Below are 15,484 nucleotides of genomic sequence, written 5' to 3'. Positions count from 1 at the left end.
GTCTTTTCCTGGAAGAGTACAATGTCCACCACCTAGCATAGAAATAGAGAACCACGAAGAATACGAGGTGGAAAAGGTCCTGGATTCACGACAAAGATGGGATAAATTAGAATACTTTGTGCATTGGAGCGGTTACGATATTAATGAATGAACATGGGAGCCAGCCGAAAATCTCACGAATGCGCCGCAAAAGGTACAGGAGTTTCATCGACGATATCCTGAGAAACCCAAGCCGATTCAACGATAGCTTCTTACTGAAGCTTGCTCATCCAGAAAACAGAAAAGAGGAGAGAGCACCACCAAAATCCATAGTTGATGTAGTCATTCTCTCCAAGATAGCATAGAACTTTGTTAGTAGCCCAAGTTTGTTCTTATCATTTTAGCCTTTGAATATGGATAGCCAAGATACTACACTTGTCATGTCATCTCAAGCAACTAGCTCACGAAGACGACTGCGAGATGAAGAACCGCTTGCACCATGACGACGTCGAAGGATTCCGAGCAACAGATCGCTGGTGATTGTATTTGAGGTCGAGCCTGCCTACAATGGTCAGCCAGAAGGAGTGTTTGCAGGACAATTTCACAATGAAGACACGGAGGTTCATGCTTGGTCAGAAGTTGAAGGCGTGGGCCACTACCGGTGGCTTCAAGGACCATTGAATCACTTGCCTCGTGAACAACAATTGGAGTTCATAGCAGAGGTTATGCGACAGATCTTCATTTTCTTGCGTTGGTATTGACTGACGATAACATTGCTTCTCAGAGACCTCGAAGCTAAAGGAGGAGGTGATGTTAGGGACATAGTCCTTAGACCTTTCTAGAGACAAGTTTCTAGAACCTTCTAGAAAGAAGTCTCTAAAAACTTCCAAAAGATTCCTTGAATATTCTCTTAGAATATTCTTTGAAGATTCCCTAAAGATTCCTTTAGAAGGCTCTAGAAGATTCTTAGAATATTCTAGTAGATTCTAGGAAGTTACTTGAGAAGCTTCCTAGCTCTTGGATAGTTGCTCGAGAAGCTTCATAGTTCTTGGGAAGCTTCTTGATGCGCTTCCTTAGAACCATAGGCTAGTAGTATATATAGGAGTCGAGGCTGAAGAGTTCTTCAGTCTCGACAACACATCTCTTGAAGCTCTAGCTCAATTCTCTTGGCGTTGCTCTTGTACTCATCTGATAATCTAGTTCTTATCATTTCTTCTTGAACTTCTTGTTTAGATTTCTTATTTGTATTTTTGGTCCGTGACAGTATTACTCTCCAATGCCAACTTTTCACTTGCTACATCAACCCAAATTCATAAGTTCATACCTCAATGGCTTGGATCTTTTTGTATTTTTGTAGTGATTTCTAATGTTGTATATCGCCTTGAACTTCTGTCATATATTCAAGTCCATACAATCTTTTATATTCTGTAACTCAAGGAATTTTATATTAAGTCAATTTACTTTTTGGATAGACACCAACTACCATCACCACCATTAGTTGTGATTGATGACCAACAAGTATATAAAGTAAAGAATATTTTGGAACATCGCTACCTTTGCTATGGCAATAGATGTTTACAACTTTAATATAAAGTCCTATTAAAAGATTATTTAATCTATGATATAATCTGGAAACCCATACAAAATCTCATCCATTATTAAGAAATAATTTAAAGATACCATTGAGAGCAAAATAAATATGTTCTATATTAGTGGAAGGGAATTAATTATAAGAGGGTATGGATAAGATATTTGTATTGTTGGTGCATAGAAATAGGTAGTCAGAGCCATATTTGAAAAGTTTTTAGAAGTTTTTAGAATTGGAGCTAAGTTGGTCGTCTATATAGGATCTACCACGGAACATTCTAAAAAGGGCTTAAGATAGTTATTTAGGTAGGATCCACTATTAAGAATATTTTAGAAAGTTCCAAGTTAGTTGGATAAAATATAAATAGGACTGCCTATGGCTGTTTGGACATGTAGTCAAGTATGGCTTCAATTTCTTTTTTTTAGTAAAGTTTTGTTTTGCACTTTTTTATTCAATTTTTTTCTTATCTTCTTTTGCTCTGTTCTACCTTTCATGTTCTATTTTCTTTAATTTTTTAAAATTTTCTTTTGATCTATACTATCCTATATTGTGATAAAATTTATATTACTATGGATTGGAAGGATCTTAGATCTTAGAGATAATCCAATCATGTTTCAATATACGTTTGGCATATAAAGACAAACTTAAGTAAAAGAAAGAAACTAAAGCATCTTTTAAAGCCTTGAAGACATCATTTATTTTTACGCGAATCTTGTATCATATTGGCTTTTTTAAGGCATTTTTTTATAAAAATACATGCATTAAACTTTACTATCAATGCAATGCTATTACAAATAGAAATAAATTATAAACTCTATTGAATAGTTTTTTATTTTAGAAAATTTTTAATAGCCAAGATTTACAAAGATTTGATTTTAAGTTCACTTATCAATTTTGAAAACAATAAGATTTATCAAATATCATTTTTAGACATTTTTATCTTGTATTAAAAGGAAAAAAATACATCTTTTGATGAATAAAGAATGATTTTCTTCAAGCTAAAGCATTTTCATCTTTGAAAAATAAAAAAAACATTAACTGATGATTCTGTCATGGACACAGAAATACAAACTCAAGATCTAACGAGAAGTTCAAGAAGAATTGACAAGAACTAGATTAATCAGATGAATACAAGAACAACACCAGAGAGGTGAGCTAGAGCTCCAAGAGATGTGTTGTCGAGAGTGAAGAACTCTTCAGCCTCGATTCCAATATATACTCCTATTTAGGAAGCTTCTCAAGCAACTTCTACCAACTAGAAAGCTTCTAGAAGGTTCCAGAGACTTGCTTCTAGAAGGTTCTAGAAACTTATCTCTAGAAGGTTCTAAGGACTATGTCCCTAACAGATTCAACTTTTTTCAAGAAAGTTTAATTGAATATATTTTCTAATATTTTTGTTTATGAAATTAAAAATAATTCTTTTAATTCTTAGGATACTTCTAAAGTTGAATTCAAAAACAATCTATTCTATTTTGAAGGATAATCATATATTTTAGAAGTCAAAATACAATTACATGTTTTTCAAGCATGTTTTTTTAACAGCGAGATGTATTGGATACAACAAAACTTTGGAACTAATATTCAAAGATTTTTGGTGGCCTCAAATATAGAAGGAAATCAAAGACTTTATACAATCATGTCACATTTATTTAAGATCAAAAATTCTTTGTGATCAATTTTATGGACTTTTTTAGCCATTACCTATTTTTAAACAACCATGGTCTTTTGTTTCTATTGACTTTTTCATAGATCTTTTAGTCTCACGTTCTTTTGACTCTATATTTATGATAGTAGATCGATTCACTAAGATGATACATTTTGTAGCATATACAAAATCTATTACAAGTAAAGAAACAACTAAGCTTTTCTTTGACAACATCTATTGCTATCATGGATTGCAAAGGGATATTATATCAAATAAAGAAATACAATTTATATCAAGTTTTTGAAGAACTCTTTTTAAAATTTTGAAGGTAGATATAAAACTATCTTGGGTTTTTCATCCTCGAATTGATGGCCAAATGATACAAGAAAATCAAGTTTTGAAGCAATATTTGAAGTGTACCATCAACTACTAATAAGATGATTAGATAACTCTTTTATCATTAATAGAATTTACTTATAATAATATAATATATTCTTCTACTCAACAAACATCTTTCTTTGTTAATTATGATTATCATCATGACTTAATACTTTTGACTTTTTAAGAATTAATAATCTTATAGTGGAAGATTTAGAAATTTTTTTGTCAAAGCTATATACAACAATGAAGGTTCAACTAAAAGGAGTTGAAGAATGACAAAAGATCAATGCAAATGTTTATTGTAAAAAATAACCTTAATTTTATGTTGGTGACAAGGTATAATTATTTTGTCATAATATCAAGACTATTCACTTTTGTGACAAGTTGGATTACTATAGACTTATACTATTTCTTATATGTTAGTAGTTTAATCCTATTACTTATCAATTTTACCTACCAAAGTCTATAAAGATACATCTTTTATTCTATGTATCTCTTTTTGAATCATATAAGATAATAAATATCTCAAGAAGAAGACAAATACTACCTTTTCTTATAAAAGTAAAAAATAATCAAGAGTATGAGGTCAAAGAAGTCTTATAATTAAAGCAACACCAATGTTTATTAGCATGGATATATTATTAATAAGCACACATGAGAGCCAGCCAAAAATCTTATAAATATATCAAAAAATGTTGATATTTTTATCAAAGACATCTATCAAAATCAAAATAAAAGATAGCAAATCTTTGCTATAAAAGAATTATAATTCATAAAATTTTACATTTGATATTTTATTCTTATTTATGATTTCTATGTATTTATGGCTCAAAAGAAATAGAGAACCAACAGCCAACAAATTCAATTCAAGAACCATTATATGTTGACTTATTAATGTCAAGAAGGCGAGCTTCCTCAAGAAAAAACTAGGTACTTGATTGCAAGTCGATTGTAAGAAAGCATAATGTTATCTCAAATGAACTGCATCCAATTTCTAAATTAAATCTCAAATCCAAACCTCCTCTCACTAAAATACCTATAATTCACTTGTTACTAACTCAATTCAAAAAAAAAAAAAAAAAAAAAAAAAAAAAAAAACTCATTGATCTTAATTCAAAATATAAATTTTAAAATATCAAAATCAATAAAAAAATTTCAAAGAAAATGAGAGCCAAACTAAGAAAAACGTTGGCTACTTATTGTAGCCATAATCTTCAAAATTTTATTTATAAATTTGTATAGATCACTTTTTTCACAATTTTTTTTTCTTGCATACTAAGGCTTGTTGGAAAGCTAATAATAAGACCTATTTTTTTTCAAGATCTCAATACAAAAAGATAAAAATAAAATAGATGGAATGAAAAAATCCAAACCACACTTAGATCTTGTTGCTTCAAAGTTCTAACAACCTCCTTCCTACAAATTCACATAGATCTCTCTTGTTATAGCTTTCTATCTTGTATGCTAAGACTTGTTAAAAAACTAACAAAAAAATCTAGCTTCTTTAAAAATTTCAAAACAAAAAGTTGAAAATACAATAAATGGTATAGAAAACTCCAAATCAATCTTAAATCTCGTCACCTAAAAATTTCAGCGACCCTTATTCCACAAATTTGCATAGATCTCTCTTGCCACAGCTTCATTTTTTGCATGCTAAAGCTTATTGAAAAACTAGCAATGAGATCTAGCTTTTTCAAAATTTCAATACAAAGGATGAAAATATAATAGATGGGATAGAAAAATCTAAACTTATCTTAAATCTTGCTACTCAAAAATTCCAACAACTCTCCTCCTATATCACACTAGCCTAAAAAAATCCTATTGATGCCAAAAATCACTACCTTAATCTTTCTCCATACTTGCCTTCAACTCCTATAGAGTTGGATATGTATCCTAAAAGACTATACCCTCAAAGCTTAAAAAATCTATCCAAGATAATAATCTCCTATTCTAAATTCCATTCAAATTTATAAATATATTAGCATTATATTCCTCTCTTTCTAAAAGTAAAATTAATTACCCTCCAAATTAATTACCCTCCAAATGTATTTAAATTAATTGCATCATGATATTAGATGAAATATTATAATTATCACAACCTTCAAGTTGATGTAATCAAAATAAAAACCTTCAAGAATGACATTTATTTTTTGAATAGATGGCAAATTACAATACATGTGGTACCACGACCTTAGAAGAAACTCTCAATAATTGGTGATTTTATTTGTGGTAAGAATGACTTTTGATGGTGTTACAATTGTTTTATTTGAAGGAAGTTATGAATCCCTCAACAGTGATTAAATAACAAGGTGGTCTTCCTATCCTAAAATAAGACATTATTGATGGCTAAGAAGACCTATCAACTATCTTCAAAGAAAACAAAGATTAGATATTGTTTTTTTGAGTGCCACAAGGATGTATTGATTTTTTAGTTCCTTGAGATTCATGTCCTTGATAGAAGTTCATTGCAATAATCTAAAACTTTGATGCACAATTCTTATCTTAAATAAAAGACTTGTACCAATACCATATTTAAAATCACACCAATTTTTTAATATTGTCAATTGAATTAACATTAAACAATCATGTTAGCCTTGAAATAGACTAATGTTAATTCATGAAATAGTACAGAATTAGATTTAGATATTCAATAAATAAAATAATATAAAAAAATAAAGAAATTAAAATACTTATTAAAATATAAAGAGCCAAATAGGATTAATTACATGGAATTGGTGGAAAAATGATATTCTTTTTGAATAGTAAGGTAATGTTAATGTAATATGTTAGAAATTCAATATTAATAAGTAATGAAGATAAAATTAGAAAATGATCATATATCAAGATGAAAAGTGTTTTTTAACTCACAAACATGTCTTTAAAAAAATGCTTCTTTGGAGTCAAGCTTTTCATAACAATGGCATGGATTCAACTAGCTTTTGCACCTCTACACCTTCTTTGTGGCTAATGGCACAAATTTTATATCTCCCTATATATATATATATATATATATATATATTTATATATATATTTATTTATTTAATTGTATGTACTATTTGTTGTTATTCATTTTACAAAACAATCATGCTATACATATTTGATGTCAACTAAAAATTTAATTCTATAATCAAAGAATTTGTATTTTGTGTACTTTAAAATTTTAATTATTAAATAATATTATATATATATTTACCCAAAAAAGTTGATTATTCTTGTGGGTATTAAAACAACTATCATATACTCTGTATTCAAAGTTTTATTAGCTTCTTTCAAACACCAAGATATGAAAAACTATTAAGGTGACAACAATTAAGGTAAAACATGTGACGTTAAGCTAGTGCACAAAGTAAAAATTCAAGCTACCTCAACTCTTGGTTGATAAGAAATGATTCTATCAAAGAACCACTTGAATCTAGGATGTATAACAATCAAAAGTATGTTGAATTCATGTGAGTAAATCAAATCAAATAATTTTTTTCTCCAAACTAAAATCAATCATGCATATATATATATATATAATTTATAATATTTTTTTCAAAAAAATCACATTTTTTTATTTAAAATATTCAAATGAAAAATTTAGAATATTATTGTTATTTAGTGATATTTAATTAATTTAAAGTTTAATTATTTTAGATATATTTTAAATTAAAGTTAATTCCAAACTCAAATCAAGTTTTCAACAATAATAGTCAATGCTAAGTATAACAATTCAACATCATGTATTTTCTAGTATAATACAAATATTTCTTATCTTATGAATTTCTTTCTTTTAAAACTAAATTGTAATCGGTTAAAATTTGTCATCATGGTTGAAGGGTAGAAGAAGTAGCAGTAAAGCTTGACAGGCTGTCATATTTTAAAAGTGGGGTTCAACAATTTTTTTTTTTTTTTTTTTTTTTTTATTAATTTGTATATGTAAAAGAATTACATGTAAAAAATATTTAAAAATACATAATTTACATATTATGTAAATCTTTGCAGAAACGTTTTTAGAGTTTCATTGATGTATTAAAATTTTAAATAATTTCATTTCAATTAGTTATTTATTTTTTGTGTTTTATGTTCTCTATATAATATTATTTATTTGTTATGTTTTATCTTCCACCTTATCCGGTTATCAATTACAACATGTAATATGTAATCTTTTTCTCAAAGTACCATACAACATGTATTTTATACTCTTTTTCTCAAAGTACCATACAACATGTATTTTATACTCTTTTTCTCAAATTAACATGCAACATGTAATTTGTTTCTAATGTAGTATCATTTTTATTTTTATGTTAAAAAAATTGATTCTTTTTTATTATCATTTATTTATTCAATGATTCACAATCTGCTACAAAACTGGCTTTAAAAACTTCAAGCATGAAATTATAGATGCAAATAATTTCATAGAAAAATAATTTCTATATGCTCATTAATGTGGTTTATTGCAACTCACTGCTCACTATTGTAGAATCCGCATTTTGTATGATTGATATATACTCTTTTTCTCACAAAAAACTAATATATATATATATATATATATATATATAAATATACATGTATATATTTTTTAAAAATGGTACTTTTCTCTAAGTTCCTAATTAATATTTCATAACCTGTAAGTGTGCTAACAGGTTGAAAAATCATAAGATTAAACCATTTCTATCTTAACTAAAATTGTAACATGCACTTGCAACTGGGACTCTATGATAACTTTTTGTACAAATAAGTTGTAATTGTTAAACAATTACTACCACAACTAAAACATTTAATGATAGATTCTATGAATGCTTTTTCAAATTGTGTATTCATGGATTGTATGGACTTTAAAAAATGTACTAGTCTATGAAGAGAAGTATAGAGGGATAAGAAGACCCACCAACTTATATTGTCTGGTTTAAAGAAATATGGTATAATTTAATGAGAAACCATGAAGAAAAAGCAAGAAAAAACTTCAATCAGCATAGCACTGCTTCAATTAGAAAGTAGAATAGATCCTGGATTACTAAAACTACCTCAAAACATATAAACAATATAATAATTAAATGGAATACCAAAAATTTCCATACAGGTTCAGGTACCCATTATTTGAATGGAAATTGAAGTGATTCAAAAAAGATGGGTGTAAAGGACACATTAATAAATAGGATGTTTCTAAACCCCCTCCAGTATTTGGAATATTAGGGCTAGGCAAGGATGATCATTGTTGTGCTCAAGCTCTTTAAATTAATACAATGGGTTCACCTCAAGTGTCAAAGAAAACAGAACAAACACACACAATATTACTCGTCCTTGTGAATAGAAATATGGTGATCACATCAAATTTAATTTCATCTCACACCAACCCTGCAATTCCCGGCATCGCCATGCCCAGCTAGATTACAACTTGATACTGTGAATTGCAAAACAGAAAAAGACAATAATAAATAAACAAATGCTTTCTGGAAAGGAGCAGTGGCACAACGGCACCTGCTCCAGCAATAGAATCTAGTGATGAAACTCAGAAGCACATCAACACACGAAAAAAAGTCATACAGCAGACTAGTTCGGACAAATACAACCACGTTCTGAGAGGAAATGAACACGACATGCGAGAGAGAGGAGTTTGATCTCAGACCCAAGCCAAGTCAGTTAGTTGTTGCGAAGGTGGATGGCCCCACCGATGGATGCGCTGAGCCGCGGACTTGAAGGGGGAAGGGGGAAATATATGTGTATGAAAATAATATCTCCGAAATGCACCAGCATATCTCTCCCAATGTGTGATCGACCTATCGCCGCTCCCACCAAAACGGCAAAACCAGACACTCACAAACCGACAAATTAACACCACGACCAATTACACGCGGAATGGGCTGCGACGACGGCCCTACTGTGTGTTTGTGTGCGTGTGTGCCCAGGCACCCACGCTCCCCGTTGCTCAACTTGGCCGTGGCGCGAAGTTTGTGTGTTTGTGTAGCCTTGAGTGATGGGGGTGGTGTTGCGGGATGCGTTGAGTTGAGTTGATTTGATTGGGGCGGGGCAGGGCGGTGAGGGTTTAAGGTTGTGGAGGACGATGTAGAAGGGGGTGAGGGAGAGGGAGAGGATGAGGGAGGATTGGTGACACTGTCAACCAATCAAGCAATCGGTGGCTCGTCAAGATGGTGGTACTGGAGTGTGGTGCCCTGCTTGGAGTTCGCCTCCTCTGCCAGGGCGGGGCAGCGGTGCCGCGCCTCGGCGCTGGGGGAGTTTCCAGGGATGAGTTTGCGCAGCTGGGTGGTGTTCGGATGGCGCCGGGGAAGTGCTGGAGCAATAGCGGCAAGAGGAGTGGGGTGTGCGTGGTGGGGAGCGGGAGGAGTCGGGGACGAGAGAACGAGATAGCGAAGCGGGGGGCGAGCTTTTGTGTTCGGGTTGCGGCTTCGGCTTACCCGCCCATTGCTCAAACTGAGAAGACCTTTCGGTTGCCCATCGATTACTACCAGGTCAGCGATTGGACCACCTTTGTTCTATTATTCATTTTCGGGAAATGTGGGTAGGAGGTCTATGATTCCGGGGCTTTAATTCGCTCTTTACACTGCCGAAGTCAGTGCATTTAAGTTTTTCGGGATTATCGGACATCCTTTGATGTTCTTGAAACCTACACTCTGATGTTCTGATTTTAATGATGTTAGTAGATTACCGGAGCAAGCAAGATTAGGGAATTGGGGAATCTTTTTTGAGCATCATGGTCATTTCAGAGTAAGGAGATGTGCAGTAGTGTTTTTTCAATATCATGACTCTTTTTTGGTCGAGGAAGCTTTTCTTCACTATGGTTTGTGATAGCATTGCAACTTCTTCGTTGCGCATGGATAGTGGAACGTTGTGAATCTTTCTTAGATAGACAATTGATATAGCCCATGCCGGCGCATCCTGATTGCTGTTTATAGAACGAGACGGACAACTCAACTTCAGAGTCATCACCTTGCCATTATCAGTCATTCTCAGTTCGTGCAGTTTTGTTTCATGTGATCGTCTTATATACGTTGTACCACATTGATCTAATGTGCAAATCGCTGCGATTGGTTGGAAAACAAATTTCTCAAGAAGAGGAATGGTAGTTCGAAATTTCAAGTGTCGGAGAGCAATGTTCCGAAATGTTATGAGGAATTGTTCGGAGCAATGTGGCTTGTCATCCCACCTGGCCCCGATCTGATGTTCTCCAGGTGTAGTAGTATGCCAAGGAGTGCGTGCGTGTTCATCCCCTGCTGTGGATCGGTAGCGATCTGCGATTTATCCCTTTGAAGCTCCTGGTTCTGAACACGTGATTGGAGAACAACTGAAACTGACATGTCACCCTAATACTAATGCGGCAAATTTTCGTTCATTCTGGGATCTTTTCAGTTTACAAACGAGAGCGCTAATAATGGTTGCATGTGAAGCTAAAATTCCGTTGGCTTCGAAGTTCATTCTCTAGCATCATCTTTTAACAAGGTTATGGTGACAGATATTGGGAGCTGAACCACAGTATCTGGCAGATGCTGTAATGCGTGCATTTGAGTCACGCGTGAACAACCCTCCCCGAGAGGGATTCAGTCAGCAAGCGCTGCTTGCACGGCTTGAGATCTTGAGAGGAGCACGTGACTCCCTCGTGGATCCTGAAATCCGGGCAGAGTATAACCAAGGCCTTGCCGAAGATGAAGCGGACACTCTAATTCTTGACGTACCATGGACCAAGGTGGGTGTCCGCCTTTATACGTCCTCTCAAATTACGTGGCTCACATGAACTATGCAAGCTGCTATGAATTTCCGGCCATGAGGTGGTATGTAGCTTTTGTTGGTGTATGTGTGTTACTGTGGTATTATTTGCGATGTGATAATGGAGAGTTCATTTCACAGGTCGGAGGAGCACTTTGTTTGCTCCACGAGGTTCGCGAAGTGGAGGTCGTACTGCAGGCAGGACAGGCTCTATTGGCACAGCAAGAGGACCTCCCAACAACGTTGCACCGTGATGTGGTGTTCGCTATGGCACTTTCTTATATGGAATTATCACGGGAAGCAATGGCTGAAGTACCCCCAGCTGTCGTAAAGAGTTGCTCGCTGCTAGAGTCTGCTTTGAAGGTGTTAAGGGTAGGTGTACGCAGTATTTAATTTTTTAGGTCTACCGAACATTTTGCTTAGATTTATCCCACTCGATTAAATTTTCAAGATGATCATTATATCTGCGCAAACCTACTGCATTTATCATGTGTATCCTCTACTTCACACTCTGCACCCATGTTGCTGTAATTTAAGATATGGGACTCTTGTGTTCATGCAGGAGGTGAGTGGAAGAGTTTTGGTCCCAGACTTGCAAGAGCAAATCGAAGCTACACTGGATGAGTTGGCCCCTCGCTGCATTCTGGAACTGCTTGCCCTTCCTCTTGACAAGGAACACGAGCCTCAGCGAGAGCAGGGGTTTCAGGGATTACGAACACTATTATGGGCCGTTGATGGAGATGGTGGCAGCTCTCCTCTGGCCGGGTCGACTCGTGAGCAGTTGATGAAGGAGGCATTTTCTTTCATGACTGCTGCAGAACAGGTGTCTGATCTTGATGGCTTCAACCAAGTCTTTGTATAATTAAAGATGTAAAGTTGGTCTAGAACAAACTCGTGCATTCATGATGCTCTGACTGCAAGAGCGATGGTTTCAAGCATATTATTGGGTAAAGTGAAATATTTCGTAAATTGAGGCAAAGCTCCTATTTTGTGATCAATTTTTTCAGACGCTTCCACAGCACACTAAGTTGTACTCTTTTTACCTCATTATCAGAAACGTTGTGCTTGGTTTTGTCTGCACTGTTTTTTCTCAGAGAACCTCTAACCTCGGACTGACTGGCGTTTCAGGTGGTCTTTTTCTCAACCACGCCTAGCAATGTCCCTGCTGATAGCTCTGAAGTATACGTGGCGGCACTAGCGCATGTGGCTGAGGGCTTCGCTTCCAAGGAACCACGTTTGATTCAGAAGGCAGATGCGTTGTTCCGCCAGCTCCAACAGAATAATGGATCTCTTACTAATAGTGAACCCTCAGATTCCCAGTTTGAGTTCGCCTTCGAGAGAGGAATTTGCGCTTTACTATTAGGGGAGGTTGCCGATTGTCGGACATGGTTGGGTTTAGAAGATGAAAACTCCCCTTTCCGGGACCCATCCATTGTGAATTATGTATACGCATTCTCAGAGGAAGGTGAAGATGCAGATTCATTGCCTGGATTGTGTAAATTATTAGAAGGATGGTTGATGGAGATGGTGTTCCCTAGGTTCAGAGATACGGAGTCCCTCCATGTCAAACTCAACGATTATTTTGATGATCCGAGTGTGCTCAGCTATCTGGAAGGATTAGAGAAGGGCACTGGGTCGCACATGGCTGCTGCTGCTGCTATAGTGAAAATTGGAGCTGGAGCTGGTGCCGCTTTGAAGGCTACTCTCAAGAAAGTGTTTCCAATATGCGGAAATAATGAGAGCTTCATTACGAGTGCTTTCCTTGAATATCCAGTTGAGCTTCCGACGCGAGACTTCCAGCAGTTTGTTGCCCACAGGGGTACTGATGGCGATCCAAGTTTTAATGGATACGCTGTAGATTTTGAGGGTGAGAATTGGGAAGGCAGTGAGAACGAGCTGGAAGACGGTATTCCTAGCAAAGCCAAGAATTCAGTCGATGACGGCTCTGTTCGAAGAAGCTTTGGACCTATTCAAATCGCCTGCAGTGGTCTAGTGTTTGGAGCTTTGGTAATGGCGGGTTTGCGTTTCCTACCGCTACATTCCCGAGTTGCTCGTTTGCTCGAATCTTTCGCATCAGTGGGGCATTCTGCTCAAGTGCCCAAACCCAGCACTCCTGTCATTTCCACGACAGGTATTCACTCATATCCTAACATCCCTCATTCTGGGTAATTTGTCATTAAAATAAATTTTGATGTCACGTTAACATGCCACTGGTTCATATTTTTCCTAGAACTATTTTGCGCAACTAGCTTGAGTGCTATTTAAACTTAAAATGTCCGGTGTAGCGCCCCTTGAACTGGTATGTAGGTATATGGAGTCTCCTTGTAAATTTTAGTACTACTTCAAAGAAAACTATCCTTAAAGTATGTACGTTAACTCTGAAGGTCGTAATCCCTTTCCTTTTGCAATTTCTTGAAAGGTGAGACGATTTTGAAGGTTAGCTGAACAGTGTAATGGGGGTGCTCACCGTAAAGGGGTTAGGAAAAAGGAAGCTGTAGAAGTGGAGGTTCCCAAAATGGATGCTAGGTTGGCGGAACGCATGGTTCGTAAATGGCAGGCAGCTAAAGCCCGTGCACTTGGTCCTACCCATGATATGGCTGCTTTGCCTGAGGTACACCTCTTATACTAGTTGAGTCAAATATTCATAGTTCAGAAATCTGCACACAATCTCCAGCCTGGTGATTCAACCTGAATGCAAATATAACCCTAGTGTGGTCGTGCAGGTGCTAGAGGGCGAGATGCTTAACAGTTGGACTGACCGAGCAAGTGATGTAATGAGGAATGGTTGGTCCTGGGAGTATGCGCTTCTTAATCTTACTATTGACATTCTCACCGTCAGTGATGATGGGAGGCGAGCAACTGCAGAGGCCACTCTGCAGGAGGCAGCGCACTTGGTGGATATAAATAATCCTGAGCACAATGATTCGTATAGGGACACATATACCGCACGATACGACCTACGGCATGGATTAAATGGTTGGCGAATCTATGGAGGAGCTGTTTTGCGCACATGATTGTAAAACCATCATTGTAGTGGGTTGAGGCAGAAAACCTTGTGTACGCTAATCGGAATAGAGATTTTGGCACTGATGCAACGTCTTTTGCAGTTGAAATTGTGCGCACATTCTTTGGCTGGAAACTCTACAAGAATTCCATTCTCCACTGTACTTGGAATGTTAGTAAACAGCTGAAACATTACGGAATTTGAACACTTCAAACATCGACAACTCTTGAATACATGTGAAAAGTAAATAAAGACAAGTAGCTGATATAGTAAGACAAAGAGAGCGGTTGATTATTTGATGTTTTTATTTATTTTGTCATTATGCTTGCTTAGTGAAATATCTGCGATTAATTAAAACTTGGCGATGAAGGTTTTGGGGAGCAACTTTTAAGTAAGATTCAACCCACAACAAAAGATTCTATTAGTTATTTTTTTGTGTCTCTTTTGTTAATCTTTTATTTTAATTGCAATTCTTGTAAGTAATAATCTTGAGAAGGAATTTTGTGTAATTTGTTGTAGACATGGTCTTGTGCAAGGGAATTGTGATGCATAGGAGCTGTTAATTCTTAGGTGGGTTTGATCCATAAAGATGTTTTTCGAAGAGAAGAGCCTTTAATTTTGAAACATTGGCCACTCGTTGATTTTTATGCGAGTTCATTTTTTTGTAGGCATTTTTAACATGGCAAAACAAAGATTTTTGGTTGTAGTAACAACCTTGCCTTTGTGATGGCATCTGCACCAATTACAAATCACATCATGGCTTAGTACTTTGTACTTGCAAGAGAATGCATTGCATCAATCAATATTATGGATGCAATTGGTATCTTCTTAAAGATATAACCCAATTTTCATCAAGGGATTTGCTCTAATAGTTGTAGCTCAAAAGTAAGGATTAAATTCAACAGTGGTGGAAAATATGAAAATTGATTGAAGCAACCAAAGTGTGGTGAAATAGAAAGAATACAACTATAAGATGCATTGTATACTTATTCCTTGTGATTAGAAGATTGAAGAGCAATGACCTTTTATATATAAATACTACAAATTCATTTCATAATCACACAGATACAATAGCTGTAAACATTAGAGGTCATTTGAGGGTTAGGATTTTATAAGAAGAGTAATTTATTTTGAGATAGATTATGTTGATATTGCAATTCCACCAAAAAAGATCCTCTTTTTATTA

The 15,484-nt window shown here is 35.1% G+C and overlaps 1 protein-coding gene across 3 annotated transcripts; it reads left to right on the top strand.

Moving 5' to 3' along the window:
* The first annotated feature begins 9,495 nt into the window (after positions 1-9,495).
* Positions 9,496-14,407, top strand: LOC112275319 (protein ACCUMULATION AND REPLICATION OF CHLOROPLASTS 6, chloroplastic). 3 transcript variants are annotated; one of them, XM_024505580.3, is made up of 7 exons: positions 9,496-10,042; positions 11,044-11,274; positions 11,436-11,666; positions 11,857-12,117; positions 12,423-13,425; positions 13,769-13,905; positions 14,018-14,407. In XM_024505580.3, the coding sequence occupies exons 1-7, from the start codon at positions 9,722-9,724 to the stop codon at positions 14,306-14,308; spliced, it is 2,475 nt and encodes an 824-aa protein (XP_024361348.1). In that variant the 5' UTR covers positions 9,496-9,721; the 3' UTR covers positions 14,309-14,407. The 3 variants fall into 3 exon arrangements, 2 of the variants coding, with proteins under 2 accessions (XP_024361348.1, XP_024361350.1); XR_016500024.1 differs by having other exon boundaries at positions 9,520-10,042; positions 13,714-13,905; XM_024505582.3 differs by lacking the exon at positions 13,769-13,905 and having other exon boundaries at positions 9,520-10,042.
* The last annotated feature ends 1,077 nt before the right edge of the window (positions 14,408-15,484 follow it).

Source organism: Physcomitrium patens, chromosome 22, assembly GCF_059467195.1.
Source record: "Physcomitrium patens ecotype Gransden chromosome 22, ASM5946719v1, whole genome shotgun sequence".
In the NCBI taxonomy this organism is placed as follows: domain Eukaryota; kingdom Viridiplantae; phylum Streptophyta; class Bryopsida; order Funariales; family Funariaceae; genus Physcomitrium; species Physcomitrium patens.
The sequence above is the reverse complement of the archived record's forward strand: the minus strand, read 5'-3'. Positions and strand labels throughout refer to the sequence as shown.

Coding starts and splice junctions, on each gene's coding strand:
- LOC112275319 (XM_024505580.3), top strand. CDS start 9,722: ATGGTGGTACTGGAGTGTGGTGCCCTGCTTGGAGTTCGCCTCCTCTGC. Junction 10,043..11,043: donor TGCCCATCGATTACTACCAG/GTCAGCGATTGG, acceptor TTATGGTGACAG/ATATTGGGAGCTGAACCACA. Junction 11,667..11,856: donor CTGCTTTGAAGGTGTTAAGG/GTAGGTGTACGC, acceptor GTGTTCATGCAG/GAGGTGAGTGGAAGAGTTTT.